Source organism: Saccopteryx leptura, chromosome 1 (assembly GCF_036850995.1).
Source record: "Saccopteryx leptura isolate mSacLep1 chromosome 1, mSacLep1_pri_phased_curated, whole genome shotgun sequence".
NCBI classification, from domain to species: domain Eukaryota; kingdom Metazoa; phylum Chordata; class Mammalia; order Chiroptera; family Emballonuridae; genus Saccopteryx; species Saccopteryx leptura.
In genome coordinates this window covers 319,713,841-319,739,223 of record NC_089503.1, presented here as the reverse complement: position 1 = coordinate 319,739,223, position 25,383 = coordinate 319,713,841, and the positions used below count along the sequence as shown (strand labels likewise).

At 57.6% G+C, this 25,383-nt stretch overlaps 2 protein-coding genes across 12 annotated transcripts in view; both read left to right on the top strand.

Moving 5' to 3' along the window:
* The first annotated feature begins 757 nt into the window (after positions 1–757).
* On the top strand, positions 758–14,801 carry DENND6B (DENN domain containing 6B). Of its 5 annotated transcripts, none has more exons than XM_066358763.1 (19): positions 759–993; positions 5,494–5,532; positions 5,607–5,649; positions 6,221–6,333; positions 6,772–6,852; positions 7,509–7,614; positions 7,733–7,812; positions 7,900–7,962; positions 8,261–8,316; positions 8,851–8,973; positions 9,059–9,154; positions 9,236–9,330; positions 9,476–9,541; positions 9,738–9,892; positions 11,832–11,885; positions 12,255–12,334; positions 12,449–12,551; positions 12,631–12,705; positions 12,786–14,801. In XM_066358763.1, the coding sequence occupies exons 1-19, from the start codon at positions 772–774 to the stop codon at positions 12,906–12,908; spliced, it is 1,773 nt and encodes a 590-aa protein (XP_066214860.1). In that variant the 5' UTR covers positions 759–771; the 3' UTR covers positions 12,909–14,801. The 5 variants fall into 5 exon arrangements, with proteins under 5 accessions (XP_066214862.1, XP_066214860.1, XP_066214863.1 ...); XM_066358762.1 differs by having other exon boundaries at positions 760–993; positions 12,225–12,334; XM_066358765.1 differs by lacking the exon at positions 5,607–5,649 and having other exon boundaries at positions 758–993; positions 6,810–6,852; positions 12,225–12,334.
* Positions 14,802–15,920: 1,119 nt separating this feature from the next.
* Positions 15,921–25,383, top strand: part of PLXNB2 (plexin B2) — a 31,200-nt gene continuing 21,737 nt past the window's right edge. For 2 of the 7 annotated variants that reach the window (XM_066358758.1, XM_066358752.1), the window contains exon 1: positions 15,926–16,061. The gene's annotated coding sequence lies outside the window, so the exon portion shown is untranslated. Of the gene's footprint in view, positions 16,062–25,064; positions 25,215–25,383 lie in introns of those variants that run through there. The other 5 variants (XM_066358759.1, XM_066358757.1, XM_066358753.1 and 2 more) reach the window with 5 other exon arrangements.

The following is a 25,383-nucleotide window of genomic DNA, read 5'->3' as shown; positions in this document are numbered from 1 at the left end:
CCAACGCTTTCTAGCTCCGCTACCATCTGCCTGAATCCAATGTGAACTTGCCTGGCCTCGGCCATCCGCATTACATATAGCCTGTCAGGTAAGTTACTGTTTCAGTTCCAAATTCGCCCTTTTTCGCTGGTTGTGACACCTGTGGGGTCATGCTTCTCCGCGGTAGAAACTGCAGAGGAGGCTCCAGGACGCGTGTTTGCGTCCTGGCTGATTTCCGCGGTCGCACCTGGGAATCAGAGATAAACAGCAGCCTGACTGGGTACAGAAATAATCGGGGGCGCGGACCAAGGCGCCAGAGGATGGCGTGGGCACGGTCTTATGCACGGAGGACCAGGACATGGGAGACTAGGACGGCCCGTGAGCAGGCGCGAAACCAAGCCTGTACAGCTCTGCATGACCCATACCCTATGGACGACACCAGGGAGCAGATATGATGGAGACCGGAAGTAGCCAGACTTCGTGTCTAGTGGAATGGGAACACAGGAATGATAAAATCTGGTTGTGAAAGCAGCCTGGTGGACTCCATATTCGCCACCAAACAGCCGCAGCTCCAACCTCAGCCCGAACCAACTCTCGGTACCCCACACGGGCCCGCAGGAAATCTCGCCGCCGTGTTCCGGGGGCCGCTCTGGCCCTCGTAAGGCCTTCTCGCTGGTGGGCTCGGCGCTTCTCTGATGCACCGCGCTCCTCCAACCGCCAGGAGCGGGCGAGACCACGGAAGGGCCGCTCTGGTCGCTTGACTGCTCCGCGGCGCTGTCTTTACGTGCGCGGATGCCACAGCATCCCGGCCGTTCCCCTGGCAACGCGCGGCCGGCTGCTGCAGTCTCCGCCATGGACTCGCTGTCGGGCGTCGGGCCCCGCCAGGCTCGCGAGCGCCTCGGTGCGCGGTCACCCGGAGCGCGGGCTCCGGCGACGCCCTGGGCGCGCTTCTCTGCCTGGCTGGAGTGCGTGTGTGTGGTCACCTTCGACCTGGAGCTGGGCCAGGCGCTGGAGGTGAGCGTGTGGGGGTGTGGGGTGGTGCTGGTGGTGATGAGGCGGGTGTCATCGCGCGGCCGCAAGCCCTCTCCGCGTCGGGTGAAGTCGGGCAGACATCCAGGCGGTCTGTCCCTCCTCCGAAACTCTGCACCTGTCACCTCAAGAAAGGGGCGCTCTCCAGCAAAGGAACCAAAGGCAGACTTTCCATTGGGTTGGAGGAGATAGGGATCTTGCACTGTGGATAACCAAAACGATACCCTTGACTTTTTTCTCAAGAAAAATATGTCGTTTCCCCTTTCCCCGCACTAGCTGGGGCACCTTGTGTCCTCCGTTGCTGCAGCTAGAATCTCAGGGGTCACCCTGGACTCCTCCCCTCCCCCCACTCTACACCCCATCCGTGGATAAGGCTGACAGTTCCACCGTTAGCAAGGATATCAGATTATTATCTCTGCTGCTGCAACCCCCTCCTTTGTGGCTGTCCTGCTTAAATCCTTCAGCACTTCTTTGTTCACTTAGATTCTAAGTCTTAGAATCAGATCGAGACGCCTGTGGGTGCCATTCCAGCCATACTGGCCATTTTTCTGTTCTCCAGCTGCACCCAGCTGAGGGGCCTGGGGGTGTTCCCACTGCCTGCAGTGGTCCTCCTCATCCCCAGGGGCAGCTCCTCTTTCTCCAAGTGTAGATGCATCTATGGCAGACTCAGGGAGGGAGGACTTCCTCAAGACTACAGGCCATGACGCAGACCAGGGAGGTGATTATGCAGGGAAGGCTGGATCTAAAACTTCACACTGTCAGGGGGACTTCCTGAAAGCCAGAGAGGCAGTGTACTCTGGGACGGCAGTTGGCCAAGATGAAGCTGCACTGCCATCCTGTGAAGCCGATGGGGTTGAGGGATGTTTTGATGTCAGACTTGGCTGAACTCCACAAGGCCAAGGGAAGCTCAGGTCTTTGAGATGGAAAGTTACTGACTCTTAGTGAGGACTCTTGGGTCGTGGCACTGTGCCCAGCTCTGTTGAGCTCCCATCCACCATACCCATTTCCACCAGACTGGCATTATTGGGACAGCCTCACCTGATGGAGGGGCCTCAGCACAGAGAGATGAGGTGATTTGCCCAACATCACAGAGCCCACATTTTTACTGTTGCCCAAGTTAAGGCATTCTTATGTATAATTTTCTGGAATGTAACCATTTAAGAAGCTAATTCTAAGCAAAGTAGTCTTAAGGGCTCCATGTGCTTGCTGAGCCTGTTGATGAGGCTGCATAGCTCAGGGAGTGGGTGTTGGGAACCCAGGGCCTCTTGGAATCATCAACTCTGCAGAGATTGGGCCATAGATCCATCAGGCCGTGCGACTTCATGACTCTCATCAGGTTTGCCTCTTGTCCTTTCTCACTCTCCTGGAAATTGTGCAGAAGATCAAGGGTCATTTCAGTTGAACCCACGGACTTTCAAGGAGCACCTTCCCTGTGCTCAGTTGTTCACAGCTTGGCCTGGTTGAACATTACAAAGGCCCTGGCACTGTGCTGCTGCTGGGACACAGACAGAAGACCCAGGGGCTGCCTTCTAGAAGCTCCATGAATAGAAGGAGCCCTGACGAAGGGATGAAGCATGGCCAGATCTTTGCAGATGGGAAGGAGACAGTTGAACCAGGGAGAAGGGTCTGTTTCAGGTAAACCCTCCCCCCAAAAAGCCAGCAAAGGCAAGAAACTGTCATTCATCCATTCCATAAATCAAGTATTCACCATTGCCACCAGCCAAACCCTGTGGTATGTGTGCCAGACATGGTGACACAGAGTAAATGAGAAGACAAGACCCTGCTCTCCAGGAGTTTATATTCTGTGCCTGAGACAGAGTGAGTAGTTCAGGGACACCCCTATTGCACAGCAGTGTGGGGTTCCTATGTAGATGGGTGCACTAAGCCTGTGAACAAGTCAGTTGTGGGAAGGGCCTGACTCCATTGTCTCTGCTTTTGGAAACACCTCTCAGGATCACCTAACCCAGGAAGCCCATGGAGTGAACTGTGCCTGGAGGTTTGAAGCAGCTCCTTCTCCACTGTGGTGTCCATACCCTCCCAGGCCACAGCTCCAATGCCAAGCCTACTCAGGACTCTGGACAGTCTTTGTAATTACTGAGGACCCCAAAGAACTTTCTGTGTGGATCTATCCATGTTTACTAAACTAGAAATTAAAACTAGCCCTGTCCAGGTGGCTCAATGGAGAAAGCGTCGACCCAGCACACCAGAGGTTGCAGGTTTGAACCCCAGTCAGGGCATGTACAAGAAGCAATCGATGAGTACAAAACTAAATGGAACAACTAAGTGAAACAATGATTTAATGCTTTTCTTTCTCCCTTCCCCTCCCCCTCCCCTCCCCCTCCCTCTCTCCCTCTCCCTCTCCTCTTGCATTCCTCAAATCAATGCAAAAAAAACATGTTTTTAAAGAGGAAAAATTTAAAGATTTATTAATCCATTGTAAGATACAAACACCCTATGTATAAGTCTTAATGTTTTCATGAAGACAACCATATTTTCCAAATTAAAATTTGGTGAAAAGACTGGCATTATTTGATACTTGTATAAGTCTTTTTAATATCTGTCCAATTAGAAAGCAGCTGGATTCTTACATCAGCTTCTGCAGTCAGTGTCCCACAGCAGTCTGTGTCTTTTTCAGGGATGACTGGGTTACAAGAGCAGCACTTCATGTGGGCTGGCTCAGGAGGAAAGGATGGGACCCTCCTGGGGTTTGTGGGAGGGGGGGTGTCATTGTACAGCACAGCTCCTCGCTCTCTGCCTCTCTCTGAGGGTCCACTGCATTTCTCCTCTCATCGAGACATGGTTCAGCTTGGTCACCTTATATCTGGCCTCTGTGCCTGGGAGAGGATGCGCCAGCCCCTGAATGTGGGTCACCTATCAGGTGTTCTGATGGGGTCCCTGGGCATGGATATGGAACCTGCAGGTCAAGATGGCCTTCTCAGAGGCTTCAAGACTCCCAGGGCTATTAGCCCAGATTCAGACTGCTGACCTTAGCACAGAGGGTCCATCATGACTTCATCAACTTCTTGGCCTCTACCTCTCCTCAGCCCTGCTGGACACAGACACAAGGGTATATCCTGAGTGGTCCGATGGCCCCTCCTACTCATGGAGCCGTCCCAAGATGCCTGCCTCTGTGGGACTGTTGGCTTCCCCTCCCTCTTGACCTTTCTTCTTGGTGCCTCCTTAGCTGACGACATCTGGAGGTTTTCATATGACCCCCTCCCCATTCTATCATACCTCTCAGATGTGCTGGCACCCTGTACAAATACATATTTGAGGATGTCTGCTCCCTGGCAGGGGCTGGGAGTCAAGAGTGCCTGGGATGCAGTGCCTATCCTCAGGACAGGAGCAGGAGAGGACCACGGCAGCAAGTCCAGAGCAAAGGCAGACAAGAAGCTACGTCGTTCCTATAGCTGGAGTTCCAAGGCACAGCACCTCACCCCATCTGGGGACCTGGGGCACACCCAGAAGAAGCACATTTTCAGCCAAAACCTGACTCCTCCTCAGCACAAAACTTGGGCAGATGAAGCAAGGAGGGGACTTGCACATGTAGGCCCTCGACTCCTGGCCCAATGGGTCACAGCCACTTTCTGGGAGAAGTATCCAGGGCATCTGAGAACAGGCAAAGGCAACATTGGAGCCCAGGGCATACCAGGTTCCCAGGAGCCACTTCGGGGGCCTGGTGGGAGTGGGGTCTCTGGGGGCTCCTTACGTCATTGGTACTCTATAAAGAAATCGATTCTGGCCTGTGCACGGAGCTTTGGCCTGAGGTCCAGCTGTGACCTGCTGCCTGTCCCAGAGTGTGGCCTGTCTCCAAGGTTAAAGTTGGTTTCAGGGGCTGTATGGCTCATCTAGCTGGTCACACTTGACACTGTGGAGCCTAGGGCGAGCTCCTGGACCCCTAACTAATGGGGGTTGGGGTGAAGACACTCAGGTGCTATGGAGAGGCAGTAATGCCACTGTGACGAGTGACTTCTGCATAAAGACAAAATGAGGGGGCTGGCTAGCCCAATCTGAGAGAGCATCCTGGGGGAATGGCATAATCCAAGACCCTCCAGCTGGGTGGGGTGGGGCTCAGGAAGTAGGGAAGATAGGGAAGGCAAGGCCAGCAGGCAGGGCCCTGTAACTGCTCCAGGTGGGAGAGGAGGCCAAGAGCAGGCTCTGAAACACCTGAAGCTGTGGGGACAGAGGTTTAGGATGGTGGAGGCAGGGAGGCCTAACTATAGTCTAGGCGAGTGATCTCGAGGACAAGGGGCAAAGAAAGGGAATTAGGGAGTTTACTCAGGTGTGTGCTGGCTAAGACAAGGGGAGTCCATAGTGGCCTTGTGCTGAGAGGGGCCTGGGGAAATTGGGGGAGCCAAAGGTGGAGAAAGGCAGGAATGATCTGAGCCAGTGAGGATGTGCTCTGGGAGGGGTGGAGAGCAACATACCTGCAGCCCAGCACTGTACCTGCCCAGCCGCCACTTGAGTGCTCTGTGTCCCCTGCAGCTGGTGTATCCCAGTGACTTCCGGCTCACAGATAAAGAGGTGGGTCCCGGTCACCTGGGGAGCAGATGTCGCCCAGGAGTGAGCCAGCCCTCACTGGGTTTCATGTGTTTCAGAAAAGCAGCATCTGCTACCTGTCTTTTCCTGACTCCCACTCAGGTAAGTGACTCCAATCTCCCTACCTCTGAGACTGATGGGTGAGAGGAAGAAGGTGGGCAGGTAAGGCTGTCCAGGAGCCTCTGTGGCCCAGGTCAGAGGCATCACAGCCTGTAAGCACCAGCCCTACTTCCCTGAGCCCCACAGCGCAGCAGAGGCAGCCAGGTTTCCCTTATTTTTGTAGGAAGAGGGACTGGCGGGGTCTGGTCGTCTTCACCCCACCACTGTGACTACCAGGAGCTGGCTCTGCTCCTGCCTGAGTCCTAGGTGCTGGGCAGGCTGAACCCACCACACTGCAGTCTCTTTACTGCCCACCTGTGCTTGGATGGTGGGCTGCTGCTAGTGCATCTATGTTTGGACTTTACTCTGAAACTCAGGTGCAGGAGTTAAGGACTTCCTAACACAGGGACTTCCATTAGGAGAACCAGACCCAGCAAGTGGGGCTTTCTCTCTGGGGCCTTCATAGCCCATCAGAAGCCAGACTCACAGCCCTTGCCTCTGTCTCCACCTATGTATGGTGGCAGGAGGGGATCCAGCCCTGACATTGAAGTTTTGGGGCTTCCTCCCTTCCCAGGCTGCCTTGGGGACACACAGTTCAGCTTCCGAATTCGTCAGTGTGGAGGGCAGAGGAGCCCCTGGTCCACAGACAACAGGCACTATGACAGCGAGGCTCCCGTGTCATTGCAGGTGAGAGTGGGCTGCCTCTCCAGCCTGCTCCGGCCTCCTCTGCCCACAGGTCAAGTTCAGGCTGGTGTGACAGTCCCTTCAAGATACCTGGGCCCTGTGCATCAGGAGAGGCACTTGCCATCTCCAGCCTCACTGGAGCTGGGCCAACTCTTCTGGGCACTCCCAGGTCACTGGAGTTCTTTCTGTGTACCATGTCTGCAGCAGAGTAGCTTGGTATGCAGAGGCCAACATAAGCCCTCAGGGGCTCTAGGCCTGTGGGCTGTTCCCCATTGTGTCTGCAGAGATGCTCCTTCTAGAGGTATTGCCCACCTTCTGAGCTGAGGACACCCAGGCCTGACCCTACAACTAGGAAGAACGTGGAGCAGCCTTTGCAGGGCGGTCTGGGTGGGCAGGAGGAGTATGATCAGTGGGCGTAGCCTGGCTGATCACTCCTTCCAGAGGGAGTCGGCACACTACTTTGGCTACGTGTACTTCAGGCAGGTGAAGGACAGCTCCGTGAAGAGGGGCTACTTCCAGAAGGTGAGCCCTTGGCTGCTCTGAGGTGGCACCGCTGTGAGATGGAGGCCAGCAGTCATGGGAGGGGCTGAAGGGTCAGGGTTTTGAGCCTCCAAGAGTGCTCCTCCTGCAGCCACTTGGCACCAGGTGGAACATACTGCTGTTGGCCATGTTGGCTGTCTCACCTGGGCAGGGGGTGGGGGTGCCCCTGTGCCCAGCTCTCACTGCAGCCCATCAAGGGAGCGGGCCTCACTGCCCCTTCCTCACCTAACACAGCACCCATGGCCTTTCTGTCTCTGAGCCCCAGACATCCCTGCTTCTTACTGCTGGCTAGAGGGGGGCCTGGTCACACTTTCAGGATTAGGACAACTTTGGCCTTAAACTCAGATACCCAAAGCAAAAGCTACTTGACTACTGGGAGATCATCGCAGAAATTTTGGCCTCATGTGTGTCCTTCTGAAGGCCCAGGGTCCAGCCCCACCCTTATGTCATTCCCTCCCTGTCTGAGGTGGCTTTGGTTTTCTCATCTAATAGCCCTGGGGTCTGAGTTGGGCCATCCTGGGGGACAGCTGTCCTTTGGAGTTTGTGGGACGCGTGGCCTTGGGTGGACTCTGGATGAGCTAGGCCTCAGGGGTTCCTGCAGACCCCTGGGAGGCTCACTGGCCCTGTGGGTCCTGCAGTCTCTGGTGCTGGTATCCCGCCTGCCCTTTGTCCGGCTGTTCCAGGCACTGCTGAGCCTGATTGCCCCTGAATACTTTGAAAAGCTCGTGCCCTGCCTGGAAGCAGGTGAGTGGCTGTTAGGCACGGCCTGAGAAGTCTCATCATCTGGTTGTTGAACCCAGTAGCTTTGGTAGGCAGCTTTCACATGGGGCAGACTCCTGACACTGACTGCCTATATCCACAGTGTGTAATGAGATTGACCAGTGGCCGGCCCCTGTGCCTGGGAAAACTCTGAACCTGCCTGTTATGGGAGTTGTCCTCCAGGTAAGGATTAGCTGGCTGGGGCGGGAAGGCTCCCAAGTACATGGAGGTGCCTATTGCCAGCTGGCAGCTGCTCCCTCCATCCCCCAGGTGCACATCCCATCCAGGATGGACAAGCCTGAATCCAGTCCTCTGAAACAATGTGGCCAAGAGGTAGAGCCCCCTCCTGGGCCAGTGGTATTGCACCTGCATCAACCTTCCCTCCTACCTGGGCCTCCCCATCCCACCTGCTGGAGGCCCTGTGGCATGGGCAGACACCAGGCAAAGCCAACGGCTTGCTTTGTGTAGAGCTGGTTACCGACCCCTGCCATCCTGTGCTATGGGGTTGGTGGGGGGAGGTATGTGGGCAGGGGCTGCAGTCCCCAGGGCTCTCCTGGGGTGAGAGGTGCTGCTTGGAGCATTCAGGATGGTAGCCTCGCCCTTAGCCTGATGTCATCCACTCTTCTTTCAGGCTCTGATGCCAGCCCCACTTGTCCTCACCAGTGTCCATGAGCTGGACCTGTTCAGGTGAGCACTATAAACCACTGCTCGCTGCCTGTGTAGACAGTGAGCAAGTCCACAAGGCTCAGGCCTGGGTCACCAGGGATACGGCCCATCAGGAGTTAACCCTTGGCTACTTCCATGAGGTAGAGTGGTATAGAAGAGGAATCCAGTGCCCAGAATCTGCACTCAGAGGAAACGGGCACATTGGGCAGGAAGGTTTCAGAAGGCGGGTGTCAGGAGGGGAAGGCTGTGTTGGGAGGCTTGCTTCCTGAGGCTGCCCCACCCTGGGCTAGTTGTCAAGCAAGCCAGGCTTTGGAGACTGTTCTGCCCTAGCTGGGCCCCTTGGGAGCTAGGGCTGCCAGCGCAGGCATGTGGGTGCAGGGTCAGACCAATGTGGGTGGACTGTCAGAGTGTTGGTCGGCCTTGCACACCCTCAACATCTCCAAACCATCTTCCCACTGGGGTGTGCATTCACCCTATCCCACCTGTGCCCTGGGTAGAAGCCTCTGCACCTAACCAGCCTCCCTGACCTCCCCAACCTCCCCTGTCCTGCACAAGGTGCTTGCAGCCTGTTCTGACCCATGTGCAGATGCTGTGGGAGCTCATGCTCCTTGGGGAGCCCCTGGTGGTGCTGGCACCCTCACCAACCGTGTCCTCTGAGATAGTGCTGGCCTTGACTAGGTAGGCCAGGTTGCGGTGGGAGGGGCAGGGCACACAGTGGGCCCGCCCTGTGCTGCTCACCCGCCTGCTGTGCCCACCCTGGCAGCTGCCTGCAGCCTCTCAAGTTCTGCTGTGACTACCGCCCCTACTTCACCATCCATGACAGCGAGTTTAAGGAGTTCACCACGCGCACGCAGGCCCCGTAAGTGCCGCCCTCTCCCTGCCCCCTCCCTGGTGCTGCTTCCTGGGCCTGCTGCTGCCTCTTCTCTTCCTCTCTCTCTAGACCAAACGTGGTCCTGGGAGTCACAAACCCTTTCTTTATCAAAACACTCCAGCACTGGCCCCACATTCTCCGCGTTGGGGAGCCCAAGATGTCAGGTGAGGCTGGCCTGGCCTCTGCCTGGGGAATCATGGGGAGGTAGGGTGAGGGCTCAGAGGTTCCCCCCCCAGGGAGGTCCTCAGGTCTGAGCCTGTGGACACTAAGGCTGGGCCATCAGTGTTTCCTGTGTTTCCTGTTTCGTAGGGGGCCTTCCTAAACAGGTGAAGCTGAAAAAGCCCTCAAGGCTGAAGACCCTTGACACCAAGCCAGGTGTGTGCCCTTGGGGCAGGAACCCCTCCTCTACTTATAGGACCCAGGCATGGGCTCTATGTCCTGTGGGAGGAGGTTGGGCTAGGACCCAGGTGGGGGTAGGGGCAGGTGTGCTGGCTTAACAAAGGGGGCGAGGCTGTGGGAATGTTCTGGGGAGGCCCCTCAGGACTGGACCTCAGCCCCGCCTTCCCGCCAGGCCTCTACACCGCGTACACTGCACACCTCCGCCGGGACAAGGCACTGCTCAAACGGCTGCTCAAGGGCCTGCAGAAGAAGCGGCCAGCAGGTGTGCTGACTGCACTGCTGAGACGGCACCTCCTGGAGCTCACGCAGAGCTTCATCATCCCCCTGGTGAGGCTTAGGGCCGGAGGGTGCTGGGCCACAGTGCTGAGACCCCAGGCTCACTCCTGGAGCTCACGCAGAGCTTCATCATCCCCCTGGTGAGGCTTAGGGCGGGAGGGTGCTGGGCCACAGTGCTGAGACCCCAGGCTCACTCCTGGAGCTCACGCAGAGCTTCATCATCCCCCTGGTGAGGCTTAGGGCAGGAGGATGCTGGGCCACAGTGCTGAGACCCCAGGCTCACTCCTGGAGCTCAGGCAGAGCTTCATCATCCCCCTGGTGAGGCTTAGGGCGGGAGGGTGCTGGGCCACAGTGCTGAGACCCCAGGCTCACTCCTGGAGCTCACGCAGAGCTTCATCATCCCCCTGGTGAGGCTCAGGGCCGGAGGGTGCTGGGCCACAGTGCTGAGACCCCAGGCTCACTCCTGGAGCTCACGCAGAGCTTCATCATCCCCCTGGTGAGGCTTAGGGCAGGAGGATGCTGGGCCACAGTGCTGAGACCCCAGGCTCACTCCTGGAGCTCACGCAGAGCTTCATCATCCCCCTGGTGAGGCTTAGGGCAGGAGGATGCTGGGCCACAGTGCTGAGACCCCAGGCTCACTCCTGGAGCTCACGCAGAGCTTCATCATCCCCCTGGTGAGGCTTAGGGCAGGAGGGTGCTGGGCCACAGTGCTGAGACCCCAGGCTCACTCCTGGAGCTCACGCAGAGCTTCATCATCCCCCTGGTGAGGCTTAGGGCCGGAGGGTGCTGGGCCACAGTGCTGAGACCCCAGGCTCACTCCTGGAGCTCACGCAGAGCTTCATCATCCCCCTGGTGAGGCTTAGGGCCGGAGGGTGCTGGGCCACAGTGCTGAGACCCCAGGCTCACTCCTGGAGCTCACGCAGAGCTTCATCATCCCCCTGGTGAGGCTTAGGGCAGGAGGATGCTGGGCCACAGTGCTGAGACCCCAGGCTCACTCCTGGAGCTCACGCAGAGCTTCATCATCCCCCTGGTGAGGCTTAGGGCAGGAGGATGCTGGGCCACAGTGCTGAGACCCCAGGCTCACTCCTGGAGCTCACGCAGAGCTTCATCATCCCCCTGGTGAGGCTTAGGGCAGGAGGGTGCTGGGCCACAGTGCTGAGACCCCAGGCTCACTCCTGGAGCTCACGCAGAGCTTCATCATCCCCCTGGTGAGGCTCAGGGCCGGAGGGTGCTGGGCCACAGTGCTGAGACCCCAGGCTCACTCCTGGAGCTCACGCAGAGCTTCATCATCCCCCTGGTGAGGCTCAGGGCCGGAGGGTGCTGGGCCACAGTGCTGAGACCCCAGGCTCACTCCTGGAGCTCACGCAGAGCTTCATCATCCCCCTGGTGAGGCTTAGGGCAGGAGGATGCTGGGCCACAGTGCTGAGACCCCAGGCTCACTCCTGGAGCTCACGCAGAGCTTCATCATCCCCCTGGTGAGGCTTAGGGCCGGAGGGTGCTGGGCCACAGTGCTGAGACCCCAGGCTCACTCCTGGAGCTCACGCAGAGCTTCATCATCCCCCTGGTGAGGCTTAGGGCAGGAGGGTGCTGGGCCACAGTGCTGAGACCCCAGGCTCACTCCTGGAGCTCACGCAGAGCTTCATCATCCCCCTGGTGAGGCTTAGGGCAGGAGGGTGCTGGGCCACAGTGCTGAGACCCCAGGCTCACTCCTGGAGCTCACGCAGAGCTTCATCATCCCCCTGGTGAGGCTTAGGGCAGGAGGGTGCTGGGCCACAGTGCTGAGACCCCAGGCTCACTCCTGGAGCTCACGCAGAGCTTCATCATCCCCCTGGTGAGGCTTAGGGCCGGAGGGTGCTGGGCCACAGTGCTGAGACCCCAGGCTCACTCCTGGAGCTCACGCAGAGCTTCATCATCCCCCTGGTGAGGCTTAGGGCAGGAGGGTGCTGGGCCACAGTGTTGAGACCCCAGGCTCACTCCCTTTCCCCCACAGGAGCACTATATGGCCAGCCTCATGCCCCTGCAGAAGAGCATCACGCCCTGGAAAGTAGGAGTCCAGGTCCAGCTGGTGGTCCAGGGAGGGGTGGGGAGTGTGGGCTCCTGTCCTAATTCTGAGGAGGGAAGATCTGGGAATAGAGGCAGGGAGGAGGTTGTGGATATGCAGAAACCCCTTGGCCTCTGGGCCGTCCCCATATCTACAAGACAGGGAAAAGGGACCACTCAGAGAGGCTTGAGACCCTGCTCTCTGGGATCTGTCCCAGGCAGGGTGGGGGCTCAGAGAATGTGCCTGGGAAGTGTCCTGGAGGAGGGTCCTCATGGCCCAGGTGCAGGGCCTGTGGGGCTTATGCCTGCCTAGGCACCAGGGCTCACCTGGCCCCTGTCTCAGACTCCTCCCCAGATCCGCCCCTTTCACCAGGATGACTTCCTATGCAGCCTGGAGCATGCTGGGCCCCAGCTCACCTGTATCCTCAAGGGTGACTGGTTAGGCCTCTACAGGTGGGTGTATGCCAGTAGGGGACCTCAGACTCCTGCTGCTGGGGGTCAGGGTGCCCATGCCCACCCCATGCCACTCGGGGTGGTGTCCTAGCTACTGCCTCTCATCATCCACAGGCGGTTTTTTAAGTCCCCCAACTTTGATGGCTGGTATCGGCAGCGACGCAAAGAGATGGCCCATAAACTGGAGGCCCTGCACCTGGAGGCCATTTGTGAGGCGGTAAGGGGGAACAGGGGCTGGGGGGTCTGGCGGCTTGAGAAAGGCCTTGGTGATGGATGGCCCCATCTTTTCACGGCAGAATATTGAGACCTGGATGCAGGGCAAGTCTGAGGTAGAGGTTGTGGACCTGGTCCTGAAACTTCGAGAGAAGCTGGTGAGATGCCTCCTGCCCTGCCCAGTCTAGGTCAGCTGGACATGGAGGCTGCCTGCCCCTGACCAGAGCTGTCCCTGCAGGTGCGGGCACAGAGCCACCACCTCCCTGTGAAGGAGGAGACGCTTCAGCGGGCCCAGCTATACATCGAGACAGTCATCGGCTCCCTGCCCAAGGACCTGCAGGCTGTACTGCATCCCCCCTAGGACAGGGACAGGGCATGGTCCAGGGACCTTTGTGCCCTTGGTGGCCTGGGTCTGGCTGAGCTCCCTACTCCCCAGTGAGAGGTGGCCCCAGCCAAGCATAAACTCCCCGACCCAGGCTCCCTGCTGTTCCCTGGCCTTGGCCTCCTGCCCAGCACCACTGTTGTCCCAGCAGTAAAGGTTGCTTTTGGAACCACAGCCTGGCCCCTCACTGTTGCAAGATCATGATTGGCCAGAGCCTCACCTCCCCCTGGGCCCCACCTGCCCACTGCTGGGCTGCAAGCTTGGGAGGGCTGTGCTGGCTGTGAGTCCTTGCTGCTCTGGGCCTGAAGCCACCGTCCCCTCCATGCACCCATCTGTCCAAGCCCTGCAGGGGCCCCAGGCATTGCATTTGATGTGTGCTTTAGCTCCACTAGGCTGCCTAGCCAAGGATGGAAAGAGGCAGCTGACAAGCAGACAGCTCTCCTCACACAGCCCACCCACCATCCTACCTGGGGCTGGGGATACCCCACCTATAAGCATTGGCTTGGGAGGGGTAAGGAGCTGGGTGGTATAGTTCCTGGTTCCTTGGGTGGCCACAAAGGGGCAGTGTGGGGCTCCACTATTGGCCCCCACCCTCTAGCACATTGTCCCAGGTCTCAGCTCTGGAGCTCCCACAGGGACTATCTTTGTTCCATCTGTCCACCCACCCCACCCACCCCACCCATGGCTACTCAGCTGATGGGTGCTCAAGTTACCCTGTGCCCATCCACTCCCATGCATAGCCTGTGAGCCCCCAGCCTAAATCTTCCACAGCTGCAGCAGCCTCTGGGCACTGTGCTCAGAAGTCTCACTGCCCAGCAAGGCCTGGTACTGTCACCAGCACCATCACAACTTAACACAGGGTGACAGGAGCGTCAGCCAGTGGAAGGGTGGGTGTGAGGAGGCATGGACCTCAAGCTGTGGGCCTGTGGGTAAGTTTCCCAACCTGCTACCCTCAGACCCCTTACCTGAGAGCCTGGACAGGACTGCATGGGGCTCTGCCACTCTTGAGTGGGTCCTGGCAGAGTGAGTGGGTGCAGGCCAGGTGAAGGGTTTCTGTCCATTCGGAAGCCTCCACTCAGTCTGTGTCCCTGATGGAGCCATCACTGACACTTCCACTCCACGACAGCCATGCTGGTCTCCAAGCTTCTGGTGTCAACTTGGCTGGCTCTGACCGCAGCCTAGAACAGCCTGTCACTGTCCCCCTTCTATATACACCTGAGCCCAGAATGCAGGAGAGGCAGTAAATCCATTTTTGCAGCAAGAACAAGCTGGAGGCCCTGGAGTGAGAAAGGTTCCACATTAGCCCTAAATACCACTCTGAGAGCCTGCCCCTTCCTGCCTGGTCTTGAGGGGTGGCCTTCTCACTGAGGGTATGGTTTCTAAGGAGTCTGCAAGGACACCAGCACTTTCCTTATGGCTGGCTCTCTGACTGCCACAGGAAAGGGCTGAGAGTATGGTGGAGGCCCTACCATCAAACCTAATTCTATTCTCTAACCCTAACTCCACTGGCTGGAGACAGTGCCAATCCTGGGCCTAGGCCCCTCACTCTAACCTGCGGAGGGTAGGGAGGGTTGAGGAGGCAGATGGGTCAAATGAAGCAGGTCTTCCCCGAGCAAAGCCCCAAAAGCAGAAAGGCTTGGATAAGCAGGAGCCAGTTGGTCCAATGGGGTGCTGTGCTTGGCCCACAGAGGCCTCCTGAGGTTGGACGGCCTGGTATAGTGGCCTGGGTGGGGGTGGAGCAGATGCAGTCTGCTGGCTGCTCCAGGGACAAGAAGGACAGACGGTTCACCCCCAAGCTTCCTGTGCTCTATTTAAAGATATTCCTTCAGTCTGGGACAGTGCCCTTCCCACAGTTTTGGTATTAAAATGTCTTGTGACCACATACTTGTGTTTTAACTTCCTTTTTAGATAAAGAGTTGGCATCCCTGTCAGACACTGGTAATTTTGGGGTCTCCTGCAGTGGGGGCTGAGTGGGCATGGTGTGGATGTGGTTCAGAGCTGAAGGAGTGAAGGTCTGGCCTGGTTGGTTGGGGTGGGAGGCAGAGTGACACCGTCCTGTTCTAAACACTTCATCTGGGGGGCAGGCCCCAGGGGCTCAGAGCACACAGGAAAGTGATGATTTAGCGTGTGGAGGGGACAGAAGAAAGCAGACTGGCTGCAAGGAGTGGCCTAGTCTGGGTGGAGGGTAAGTCCCCAAGGAGGGGAGGAGGTGCCCCAGTGTAGGAGTGCAGGTTAGGGTTTGGGGAATGGGGCTAATGCTCCATGGGAATGCTCAGCACATCCTATCCTGTCCTGGAGACTGCCTGTGAGGGGCTAAAAGGAGCATGCATGGTCCCCACCTCTTCTCAAGTCCAGGAGGTCCCAAGCCAGAAGTGGTGCCAGCTTAAGTACTGAGCTGGGAGCCCCAGAGAGGCTCATGCTCACCACCTACTTCTGGGCATTGAAAGACCCTCTGGTGGGTCCTGGGTGCGTGTCTCCAGAGGCTCACTGTGGTGGGGGAAGCAGCTGGGAGCCACAGATTAGTTTGTGAGGACACTTACATGCCCTTTCTTCCCCTGGAGATTTGCGGTGCTGAGACTTTTAGGAGAAACCGCTTAAGGCCCAACAGTTTCCATCCCCAGAAAAGGCAGGGGTATGGTTGGCTTGTTCCCATTCTGAGGGTGGGGGTATTCAGGGAGAACCGCGAGGGCACTGGGGTCCTTGTTCTGGCCCAGTTCCCTCCCCTAGCGCCTAGACCTGGGCTCCCTGGTGACCCGGGCGGGCGCTACCGGGGTGGTGGCCAAGTCAAGGGGTGCTGGCTCCCTGGCGACAACTTGGGCCGGAACCAAGCCAAACTTGCCCTGCGGTGCCACGCACCTACTGCTGTCAGGCAGTGAGGGACACGCGGGGATCGGCCAGCCCACGCCACCATCCTCCGCCCTTTCCCCCTCCCTCGCCCCTCTCTCCCCTCCCTCCCACGCTGCGCCCTCTCCCCTTGCTCCCTCCCTCCCCATTGGGGGCGGGGCCGCTGCTCCCGCGCGCTTCGGCCCCTCCTCGGCCACACAAAGGCCCGTCTCCATGGCAGCCGGGCAGGCCGGAGCTCAGCGCCGATCGTGGCCCGGGGGCCATCGAGCCTTGGCGGGGGACGTGCAGGTACCGAGATCGGGGTACAGGGCCCGGGGGCGGGGCGGCCGCGCTGGTCGGGGGACTTCGCCATTGGCGCCGCTGCGCCCAGGCTGCTGCGCTCGGGGCGCAAGGACCCGGGCAGCTGCTGCTCGATGTAGAGCGACTCAGGCCTTGACCCAGGTCCGTGTGTTCGTCTGGTTGAGATGGGCCTCTTTTAGGTGGCAGGCCGGAGCTGCGGTGTCCGGGGGAGTGGGCCTGGCTCAGCCCAGGATCCCGGGTGGGGTGCAGCCGATCCCTCCTGTCGCTGCGTACATCTGGAGTCTCTCGCTCCCATTCTGGTTCCAGAACCTCCCTCCCTGCCCCTGCCCCCCATCTTTCCAGCCACCAAGATCCGGGCCCAGGGCAGAGGTCGGCCCTGTTGTGCCAGAGCTCCTCTACCCATCCACCCAGGTTGGACCTGTTGGCAGGCCTTGGAGGCCCCCACACCCCTTGGGACTCCTGTGAGGAGACCTGGGCCAGGCTGGAAGGTGGTGCAGGGTTCTGGGTTGAGACTAGAGTCAACCCAGCGAGGAGCCTGGAGATCCTGGTGGCCCTGGGCCTGCTTCTTTCCAGGGCCTGCCTGGTTGGACAGTTCCTGTTGTGGTTTGTTGGTGTGGTGCTTGGATGGACATCCTGGGATCCAGAACTGGGCAGGGGTGGGGGGTATGCTCAGTGCTTGGGCCCTGTACCTCTGCATGCCTCTTACTGCAGGAAGCCTTCTCGGATAGGCCCTTCCCACCCCTCTGTGCTCAGGCTGCTTGGCTGATGTGGGGTGTCCCTAAGCTTAAGAGCCTCGGAGCTTCCTGCTATGTCATGGAGTTCCTCTTTCCAGCAACTTGGAAAATGAATGAAGGGGTTTCTCTGTGCCCACCATGGCTTGTAGTGTGGGTCAGGACTGGGGGGTGAAGCTGGGCCTCAAAGCTGGTAGAATATTTTGAGACTTGAGCTGCTCTCTGGGGAGCTCCCCTTTCATGTCTAACTTCAGCTCCTGTGATCCCCCCTCAGGGCTATTTCCTGTGGAGAGTGGAATAGTGTGCAAGCACAGAGGTGGGGGTCTCAGCTCGCCCCCTTTCCCAGATGTTACCTTAGCTTGGAAGGGAGGGGCATCTGAGGGTCCGAGAGTTGGACAGTGGGTGGGAGGGGCCCCAGGAGGGTGGGGTCAGCATGGGCTAGGCCTGGCCTGCTGGGTATTTTTGTGGTGTAACAGCTTTTAGGAATTCCCAGAGAAGATTGAGCACAAGCAGGTGGACTTGGCAGATCCGAGCCTCCCACCATACCTACCAGGGGCCCAGTCTGAGGGTGGGGGGATGCCTGAGGTCTGGCCAGGGGTTTCTCATCCTGGCAGGGGAGGGAACTTACTGAGAAAAACAGAGTTTGGAATTCGAGTACCCCTCCCCCGCAGGCCGCCTGCCAAGAAGGAATTATTTTGGATTATCCAGCCGTGTCCAGCTACCCAAGGGGGAGGCTGCAGCCTGGGAGAGGGATCTATTTCCTGGGCGATGGGTTGAGAGCCCCAGAAGGAAGAGACCAGCAAGTCTGGGCTGCTCCCTCCGCCCCCAGGCTGTTCAGAGGCTGCTCAGACCGGTCGGGGGCGGGTGGGAGGGGATGCGTCACCCTCTGATTGGAGAGGGTTGGAGAACGCCCAAGGTTGGCCCTAGCAGGGCCTGCTGAGCCTGCCTGGGGGAGGCAGTATGGCAGGAGAAGCCCTGGACCCTGTCCAAAGGGCCCAGTTGGAGGACCCCCTTCATCCCCAGAGGCCCTTGAACCATGGACTTGAGCTGGGCTCAGGGACACACCTTGGATCAGCTACTTGCACTCTGCTACCAAAGTTGACAGGTAGTGGTGCAACCGAGGCTGCTTAGACTGGAGCACTAGGGTCTCCCGTGGGCTCAGGCCACCCACCTGTTCCCTGACTGAACCACTGACCAGCAGCTCACATGCACAGCCTCCCTCCAAGCCCTTCTAACAGCCTAGCTCTCAACCCCCTACATATGGCCCCACTTGGATGTGGTACCTGTCAGCTGTCAGCCCCTCCCACAGGTGAGGGGGACAGAGGCCATTATGGGTCTCTGCCAGGTGGGCTTCTTGAGTCCGTACTCCCATCAGCCCCTATAGGGACCCCATTGAAGAGTCAGAGCCAGCAGCTGGGGAGAGTGCAGGAAGCCTAGGGGCTGGCCCCAGCCCAGGCGAGTGGAGCAGAAAAGATGGGATTGGAAGGCACTGGGGTGGGCTGGCAGCCTAGGGTGGGTCCATATGGCTTAGGCCCCTTTCCCCCAGGACCCAGGCACCTGGAGAGTCATGATGCTTTTGTTCTCTGCCTTGTGACCACATTCTAAGCCCTGAGCCAATGGTCCCCCAAGGACATGGGTGTGGCAGGGATACCTTGCTGAGGAGAGGCCTAGATCACAGGTCCTCTGCCACCTGAGTTGTCTTCCTGTGAGCAGGAAGTTCTTACTCATGTCCTGCTTCAGTCCTTCTTGCTGTAGCAACAAGCTCCTGGCTTCCTGGGCTGGGAATGATCTTGTTTTCATTCCTGGGCCAAGAAGCTGCCTTGGAGTAGTGCCAGGAAAGCTGGGGGCCAGCAGAGGGGTAGGGGAGATGGGAGCTGGCTTAGGCCTGGCCCATCAAAAGGGGGAGCAGTCCCCTAGCCTCATCTCCCTCTGAGATGGAGGCAGGTTCAGGGCAAGGCAGGTTGAGCCACTAGCCAGTTGGGGGTGGGGGATGGACAGAGTCCCTCTCTCTGAGGCTAATGGCTCTTTTTGTTTGAGGTGGGACCTCTAATTGTCTTTGGTCTCAAATCACAGGCTGGGGAAGGTGGGACCAGTGGCCTGTAATTGAGTGGTGGGAGGCTCAAGGGGAGGTTGCTTCTGTGCTTCCTTTTTCTCTCCAGTTCTTCCCCACAGTGGTTTCATATCCCCTGACAAGCTCCTGGTCATCTGCCTTGGGGGCAATGAGGCGAGAACCCAGCCCTGTCCTAGGTCCCCCTCACCCACAGGTGCAGCTGCCTTCCGGCTCTCCCACACCTCAGCACACCTCAGCAGCACCTGAAGCGTTGGCCATGCCCAGCCTCTGCGGTTCTGCCCCAGGGCCCATCCCAGAGCTCACCTGTATTCAGTCTGCATTACTCTGCTCTGCTTTCACCAGCCAGGTGGCCGAGGATGATGGCCAGGCTGCTCCTGGGGACACCTGCAAGTCTGCCCTGCCCCAGGTGCAACCCCACCTCAATGTCTGTATCAAGGAAGGAGCCCAGACTGACCTGGACCTGGTGTTTCCGTTGTCCCTCATTGTCACCCTCTCAGCCACCCTTTCCACACACAGATGGCCCACCTACCGCTGCCCTCCATGTGGCTTCCACCCAACTCTGTGCCTGGTATCCAGTGTACTGGGCTGGGAATAAGGCTGTCATCCCCTGAGATTGTGTGACTTCCCCACCTGGTCTGGGTGAGGGCTTGGTCCTTTCGGGTGCAGCCTGGGTTTTGACCACAGCTCTGCCATCAGCCCTGCCCCAGACATTTCACTTCTGAGTCCCCGCTGCTTCCCCACACCTGCCGTCCAGTCAGCAGTTCCCACATGGTCTCGCTCTGGGCTGAGAGGCACAGTGGTGTGGCGAGCTCCGATCTCGGTGCCTCAGCTGGGCCCCCTCCTTGGGAAGAGCAAGAAAGAGGAAAAGGGTTTGATGTGGACCTTACAGGAGGCACCTGTGTCAACACAGCAGTCAGGCAGGGGCTTCTGTTCCCCTGGCAGGGACAGTTCTGGCCACTGGCCCTGTGTAGGGCCCGGGCTCTCTCCCCAGCTGGCCTTGCTCTGGTCTGGGGCTGCTGAGCCAGCACGCAGTCTGTGCAGGGCATGGACCATGGGTGGGTTTGGGGCCTTGCTGGGGGTTGCCATTGGAGTTGTCTTTGAGTGCTGGAGAAGGGGTGCTGTGCAGAGGCCTGGGAACAGCCCCGAGAAGCCAGGAGTGTGTCTCTGTCTTGGGTTCTAGGGCCTTTGGCATGTGTAGTGTAGAGGCTGCAGGATGGCAGCTTGGCAGAATGGGATGATCTGGGCAATGTGGAGGCCCAGCTATGGAAATGTGGGTTTGAGGACCAATTAGAGAGGGCACTGGGCCCCTGTTGGTTCTAGCCCCCCCCCCTTACCCTCCGCAGGGTGTTTTTAGAATTGGGGGCCTGCTTTGAAGGAGCACCAGGGCCCAGGACATTGTAGAGGTGAAGCCAGTGGCCTCTGCAGGGAGGGGGAAGAATAAGTCCAGCAAGTAGAAGAAGCCATTTTCAGCCCAGACAGCTAGTTGGCAGGGAGAAAGGCAAGGGTGAGGGCAGGTTGTGGGAGGAGGGGCTCCAGCTTGGCCCCTCCCCCTTTCCTCTCAGCCTTGCAGAGGCTCCCCAGACTGGCCAGGGGACTTGAGGGGCTTGGTCTCCTTTAATCGTTCTAGGCATCTGGCCTGCTTTAGGGGGTTACCCTCGTGTACCTCAGGACCCATAGAAAGATGTCAGGATGGGGTTTAGATGACCAAGGAGAAGAGGGGAAGAGCCAGGCAGGCCTATTCCCCAAGCCCAGCAGTGCTTCCTGAAGGTGGCCCCTGGCCCCACCCATGTGTGTGGCAGTTTCTTATTCAACCCTTTAAATGAGGAAGCGGGTGGTGGGCCTGACCCTATGGAGCTAGGGCTCCTTCCTGGATACACTGCAGGGAGACCAGGCACCCACCTCCTCCCATGCAATCCAGGCCACACATTCCCCCTCCCATTACATCCCACAGAGGACCCTGCCCCACTCCAAGCTGGGGCATTTCCTCACCCGGAATTCCCAGTCTCTGCCCTCCCAAAGCCCTGAGTGTTTGTCCTGTGCGTCCCGGGCCTCCAAACCCTGCCTAGCACCCCAAGCACTGTGCACTGCACCAGGTCCCCCAACTTACCTGGACAGGAGACGTTTAGAGTTCCCTGTGCTTTTCCCTCTGCCCCTGTCGTTCCCGAATATGGCCACTCCCTACAGGTCAGCTCCAGCCCTGCCCACCTCTGCCAGGCCTCTCAGCCCCTCTGGGCATCCTGGCTGACCCAGTGCTGAAGCTGGATAGTCCCCTTCCACCCACAGCATCTCACAGCCTAAGTGCCTGGATCTGGGATACCTCCCTTGGGCTGTCTGACCTGGGGACACAGTTGGGGATAGACAGGACCTTTGTTGGCAGGGCCCCTGCTGACATCACAGACATGTGCCTGCACATGTGTGATCACGTGGATGTGAGTGGGGGCTGGCGTGCCAGTTTGGCACATTGCCCTAGGCTAATGGTGGGGTTCGGCTGTGATGGAGGAGGCAGGGCCACGCTGACCTCTGAGACGCTGACAACTGACAGACTGACAGGGAGATTACAGGCCTCACTTGCTCCTTACTTGCTTGCACCCTTAACCGTCAGCCCCTCATGCCCACCCCCGCCTCCTGCACATGGCCCAGGAAGGGGGCTCTGGGTAGGGGCTGTTCCTGGGCCAGCTGCAGCCATCTGGAGCCTCAGGCTGCCCTGGCCAGCAACATCCAGCCAGCTGTGGCAGGTGTGCCTGCAAAAGAAGAGATGAGTATGGGCAGCTCAGAGGTGGGATGGGTGCTGGTGGGCAGGGAGACCAACACCAGTGGGCCATGCCTATCATTGAGCCCTGAATACCCACAGGAGCTGCCTCCAGCCTCTCCCAGCTTAGAAGTGGGGGTAGGGTGCTCAGCTAGGCACAGAGGAGCCCATCTGTGGCTGGGCAGCTATGTGAAGTGCTTCTTTCCCAGCAGTGGCCAGTGGCCTCATCTGTGCTTTAGACACCCTGCAGTGCCCTCCCCTCCCCCAGCTGGCCCCAGCCCAAATCTGGCCCCTTCTAACTTTTCATTCTTTCTTATCTGACCACTGGTGAGGTTATCTCAGAAAGAAGGTCCACATCTGCCTATGTGCCAGACATATCCTTCCCATATGTCAGTGGTTCTCAAACTGTTTTTAATTTTTTTTTTAAAAGATTTTATTTATTCATTTTAGAGAGGAAAGAGAGAGAGAGAAAGAGAGAGAGAAGGGGGAGGAGCAGGAAGCATCAACTCCCATATGTGCCTTGACCAGGCAAGCCCAGGGTTTCAAACCATTAACCTCAGCATTTCAGGTTGATGCTCTATCCACTGCCCAACCACAGGTCAGGCTGTCAAACTTTTTGAAGTCAGGGCACATTTAAAATCCTACAAATAATTGTAGATGCACTATATACACATTTCTGAGAAATATGTTATAATAAGTCAAATATTAAAGAAAAATATATAAAGTCCAAGCGTGCTTTAATAGTAATTAAATGAAATAAATACGACAAAGTTAAATTTATTCGGACATTAAAAAACATTTTTATGTTACATTTTTTGAGTTATGCTTTTTAGAATTTGTAAAAAAAGAGGGGTTGCCTGACCTGCGGTGGCACAGTGGGTAAAAGCATTGACCTAGAACACTGAGGTCGCCGGTTCGAAACCCCAAGCTTTCCTGGTCAAGGCACATATGGGAGTTGATGCTTTCTGCTCCTCCCTCCCTTCTCTCTCTGTCTCTCTCTCTCTGTCTCCTTTCTCTAAAATGAATAAATAAAAGTCTAAAAATAAATAAAAATAAAAAAGAGGGGTTAAAAATGTTTTTTTGTTTTGTTTTGTTTTGTTTTTCATTTTTCCGAAGCTGGAAACGGGGAGGCAGTCAGACAAACTCCCGCATGCGCCTGACAGGGATCCACCCGGCATGCCCACCAGGGGGCGATGCTCTGCCCCTCTAGGGCGTCACTCTGTTGCATCCAGAGCCATTCTAGCACCTGAGGCAGAGGCCACAGAGCCATCCTCAGCGCCCAGGCCATCTTTGCTCCAATGGAGCCTTGGCTGCGGGAGGGGAAGAGGGAGACAGAGAGAAGGAGAGGGGGAGGGGTGGAGAAGCAGATGGGTGCTTCTCCTGTGTGCCCTGGCCGGGAATCGAACCTGGGACTCCTGCACGCCAGGCCGACGCTCTACTGCTGAGCCAACTGGCCAGGGCCAAAAATGTTTTAAAAAGACAAAAAAAGTTATCTTTATATATATAGATACATTCTTAGTAAAATTTAGTAAATTCAGCAGGTCCTGGGCGAATGTGTTAAGTTTTTTCATTCCTGTGTGTATGAGAAACATGAGCCTGATGTGTCCTAGCAATTTCTTCAATGTTTGGGCATATATCTGAAAGTCAAACTCTCATTTCCTCATCAATACATTGAAGAATTCCTCTTTTTACTCTTAATTGTGTTGAGTGCAGAAAACCCCCACCATACATAACATCTTAACCTTACACCAAACAAAGGATAGAAAAAACTTGCCTCAAGTCTTTCCGGGGAACATAGGGGTAGTATAAACAATCCAGCACCACAGCTTAACAGCCTTTTGCAACCTAATTAGGCAAGTGAGGTGGGGGATTGGGCAGACTGTCAGTTTACAGCCAATTCCCCACACTTCTGTCCCCAAAAAATCTAAACTCCAAAAAGTTTGTTGGTTTTTTGGTCCCCAATAGGCACATATTTCTCTGGAATATAATAGGGTACACCTGGAAATCTACTAGGGTGCACCAGTGTGCCCTGGTGCACACTTTGAGAACCACTACCATATGTTAATCAAGTATGTATGTATATATTTGAGGCAGCTGCATGCCAGGGCTACTGGCTGTGTGCCAGGGTCACTCAAGCTAATGGGGGCCCCACAGGAGCTCCTGGACACTGAAGGATAAGGACTCATCCCCATGTCCAATACACAGAACGTTTGGTGTGGCACACAAGAAGTTCTCAGGAGCTTTGGGCTGAGCAGATGGGACAGGTCACCAGCCCCCAGCCTGGGTGCTCCCCACAAGAGGGGAAAGTCAGTGGAAGCATTCAGCCACAGAATGTTCTGATCCAGGGGTGGACCATGTGAAGGAGGGACATGGGGTGGGCTGGAGTGGGGAGACCAGGGAGGGGGCCTCACCATGTCCAGGTGGGACACAATGGTGGTTGGGACTTGGGAGGGGCACTTAGGAGAGAGATGGGTCTCCAGCGTGGTGGTGGTGGGCGGAAGGCATCAGAGCCTGTTAAATTTGCCTGTTCTGAGAAGGAAGTCTGCAGGCAGTGGGTGGGGCTCACATGGTTATTCTTGACTAACAATAATTGACTGAAACTGTGTTCTCAGGTTTTTCTAAGCCACCTTGCCACAGTTAGGCAATTACGGAGACAGAAAAGTGGCCCAATTGCTAGTGGCCTGGGGTCCTAGTCTGGGTGGGCACCCCCAACTACAGAGGCTGCAGTCATAGAGGGAGGAAGGGGCGGAGCAAGCGCCCCCTGGCTTTGCCAAGTGAGTTCTTGAGACATCTGGGAGGGGGGTACACAACACGAGGACGACATAGACAAGCTAGGTGCAGATATCCTGGTGACAGTGACCTCAGGCAGGAAAGGGTCCTGGATACACTACACTTCCAGAGGCAGTGTCAACATTCGAAGCTGGAGGGGTGGGACTGTCTGGCCCAGGCTGAGGCCCCGATGGGATGGGAGCAGCTGGGGTTTCTCTGGGCACACTCCCCTTGGCCTCGGATCTTGGGCCTGCGACCTTCTCACTGCCAGCACCTGGGGTGACTTTTCTTGCTGGGACCCAGAGCCCAGAATGTAGGGAAAGGCTGACCAGTCCTCCCCAACCCAGGCTGGGGTGGATAATCTAGCCCCAGAAGCCAGAGCTGGTGGGAGGGGGTAGTGACACCCTATACCTGGGAGGGGTCCTGTGGGAGGCTCTGGTGGCGCTGATGCAAGACACAGGCTACAACGTTAGTCTGTCCTTAGAGCCCCGCCCAGCCCCACCTGGCTCCTAGGTGGTTGTACTGGGAGACCTTGGCCTTCCCCCGGGTGAGTCAGGTCGCACATACCCAGCCCTGGGTAGTCGGTCTTGCAGGCGGATGCGGGTCCAAAGTGCGTGATTAGCCGGCAGCGCAGTTGGGGCCGAGCCCTGGGACCGACCCTGGAACCAGGGGCGGAGTTGAGAGGCCTAAGGCAGGTAATGGCGTGGGGCGCTCGGAGTTGCCTGTCTCCAGGTGAGCGCTCCGCGGAGACGGTGCCCCGTGGCCACGTGGCCGCCGCCGTCGTCATTCTTACTGGAGATCCGCCGCGCTCCGGATCGCGGGTGAGGCGGGCGCGGTGCCCACGTGCTCCCCTCTGATTGTGCGGGGGTGGCGCCCCAAGATAAGCCGCTGCCCCAAGTCTTTCCCCTGGGAATCTAGTGGCGCCGGGAAGGGCTCTGCCACTGGGCCTATTTGGGAGGGGCGCGCAGGACAGGCTTCACAGACCGGGGG

Bases quoted from the DNA above. Each gene is read 5' to 3' on its own strand.
- DENND6B (XM_066358762.1), top strand. From the start codon at position 772: ATGCCACAGCATCCCGGCCGTTCCCCTGGCAACGCGCGGCCGGCTGCT. The intron at 6,853-7,508 runs GTGAGCCCTTGG...TGGGTCCTGCAG, and splicing joins AGAGGGGCTACTTCCAGAAG to TCTCTGGTGCTGGTATCCCG. The intron at 9,542-9,737 runs GTGTGTGCCCTT...CCTTCCCGCCAG, and splicing joins GACCCTTGACACCAAGCCAG to GCCTCTACACCGCGTACACT.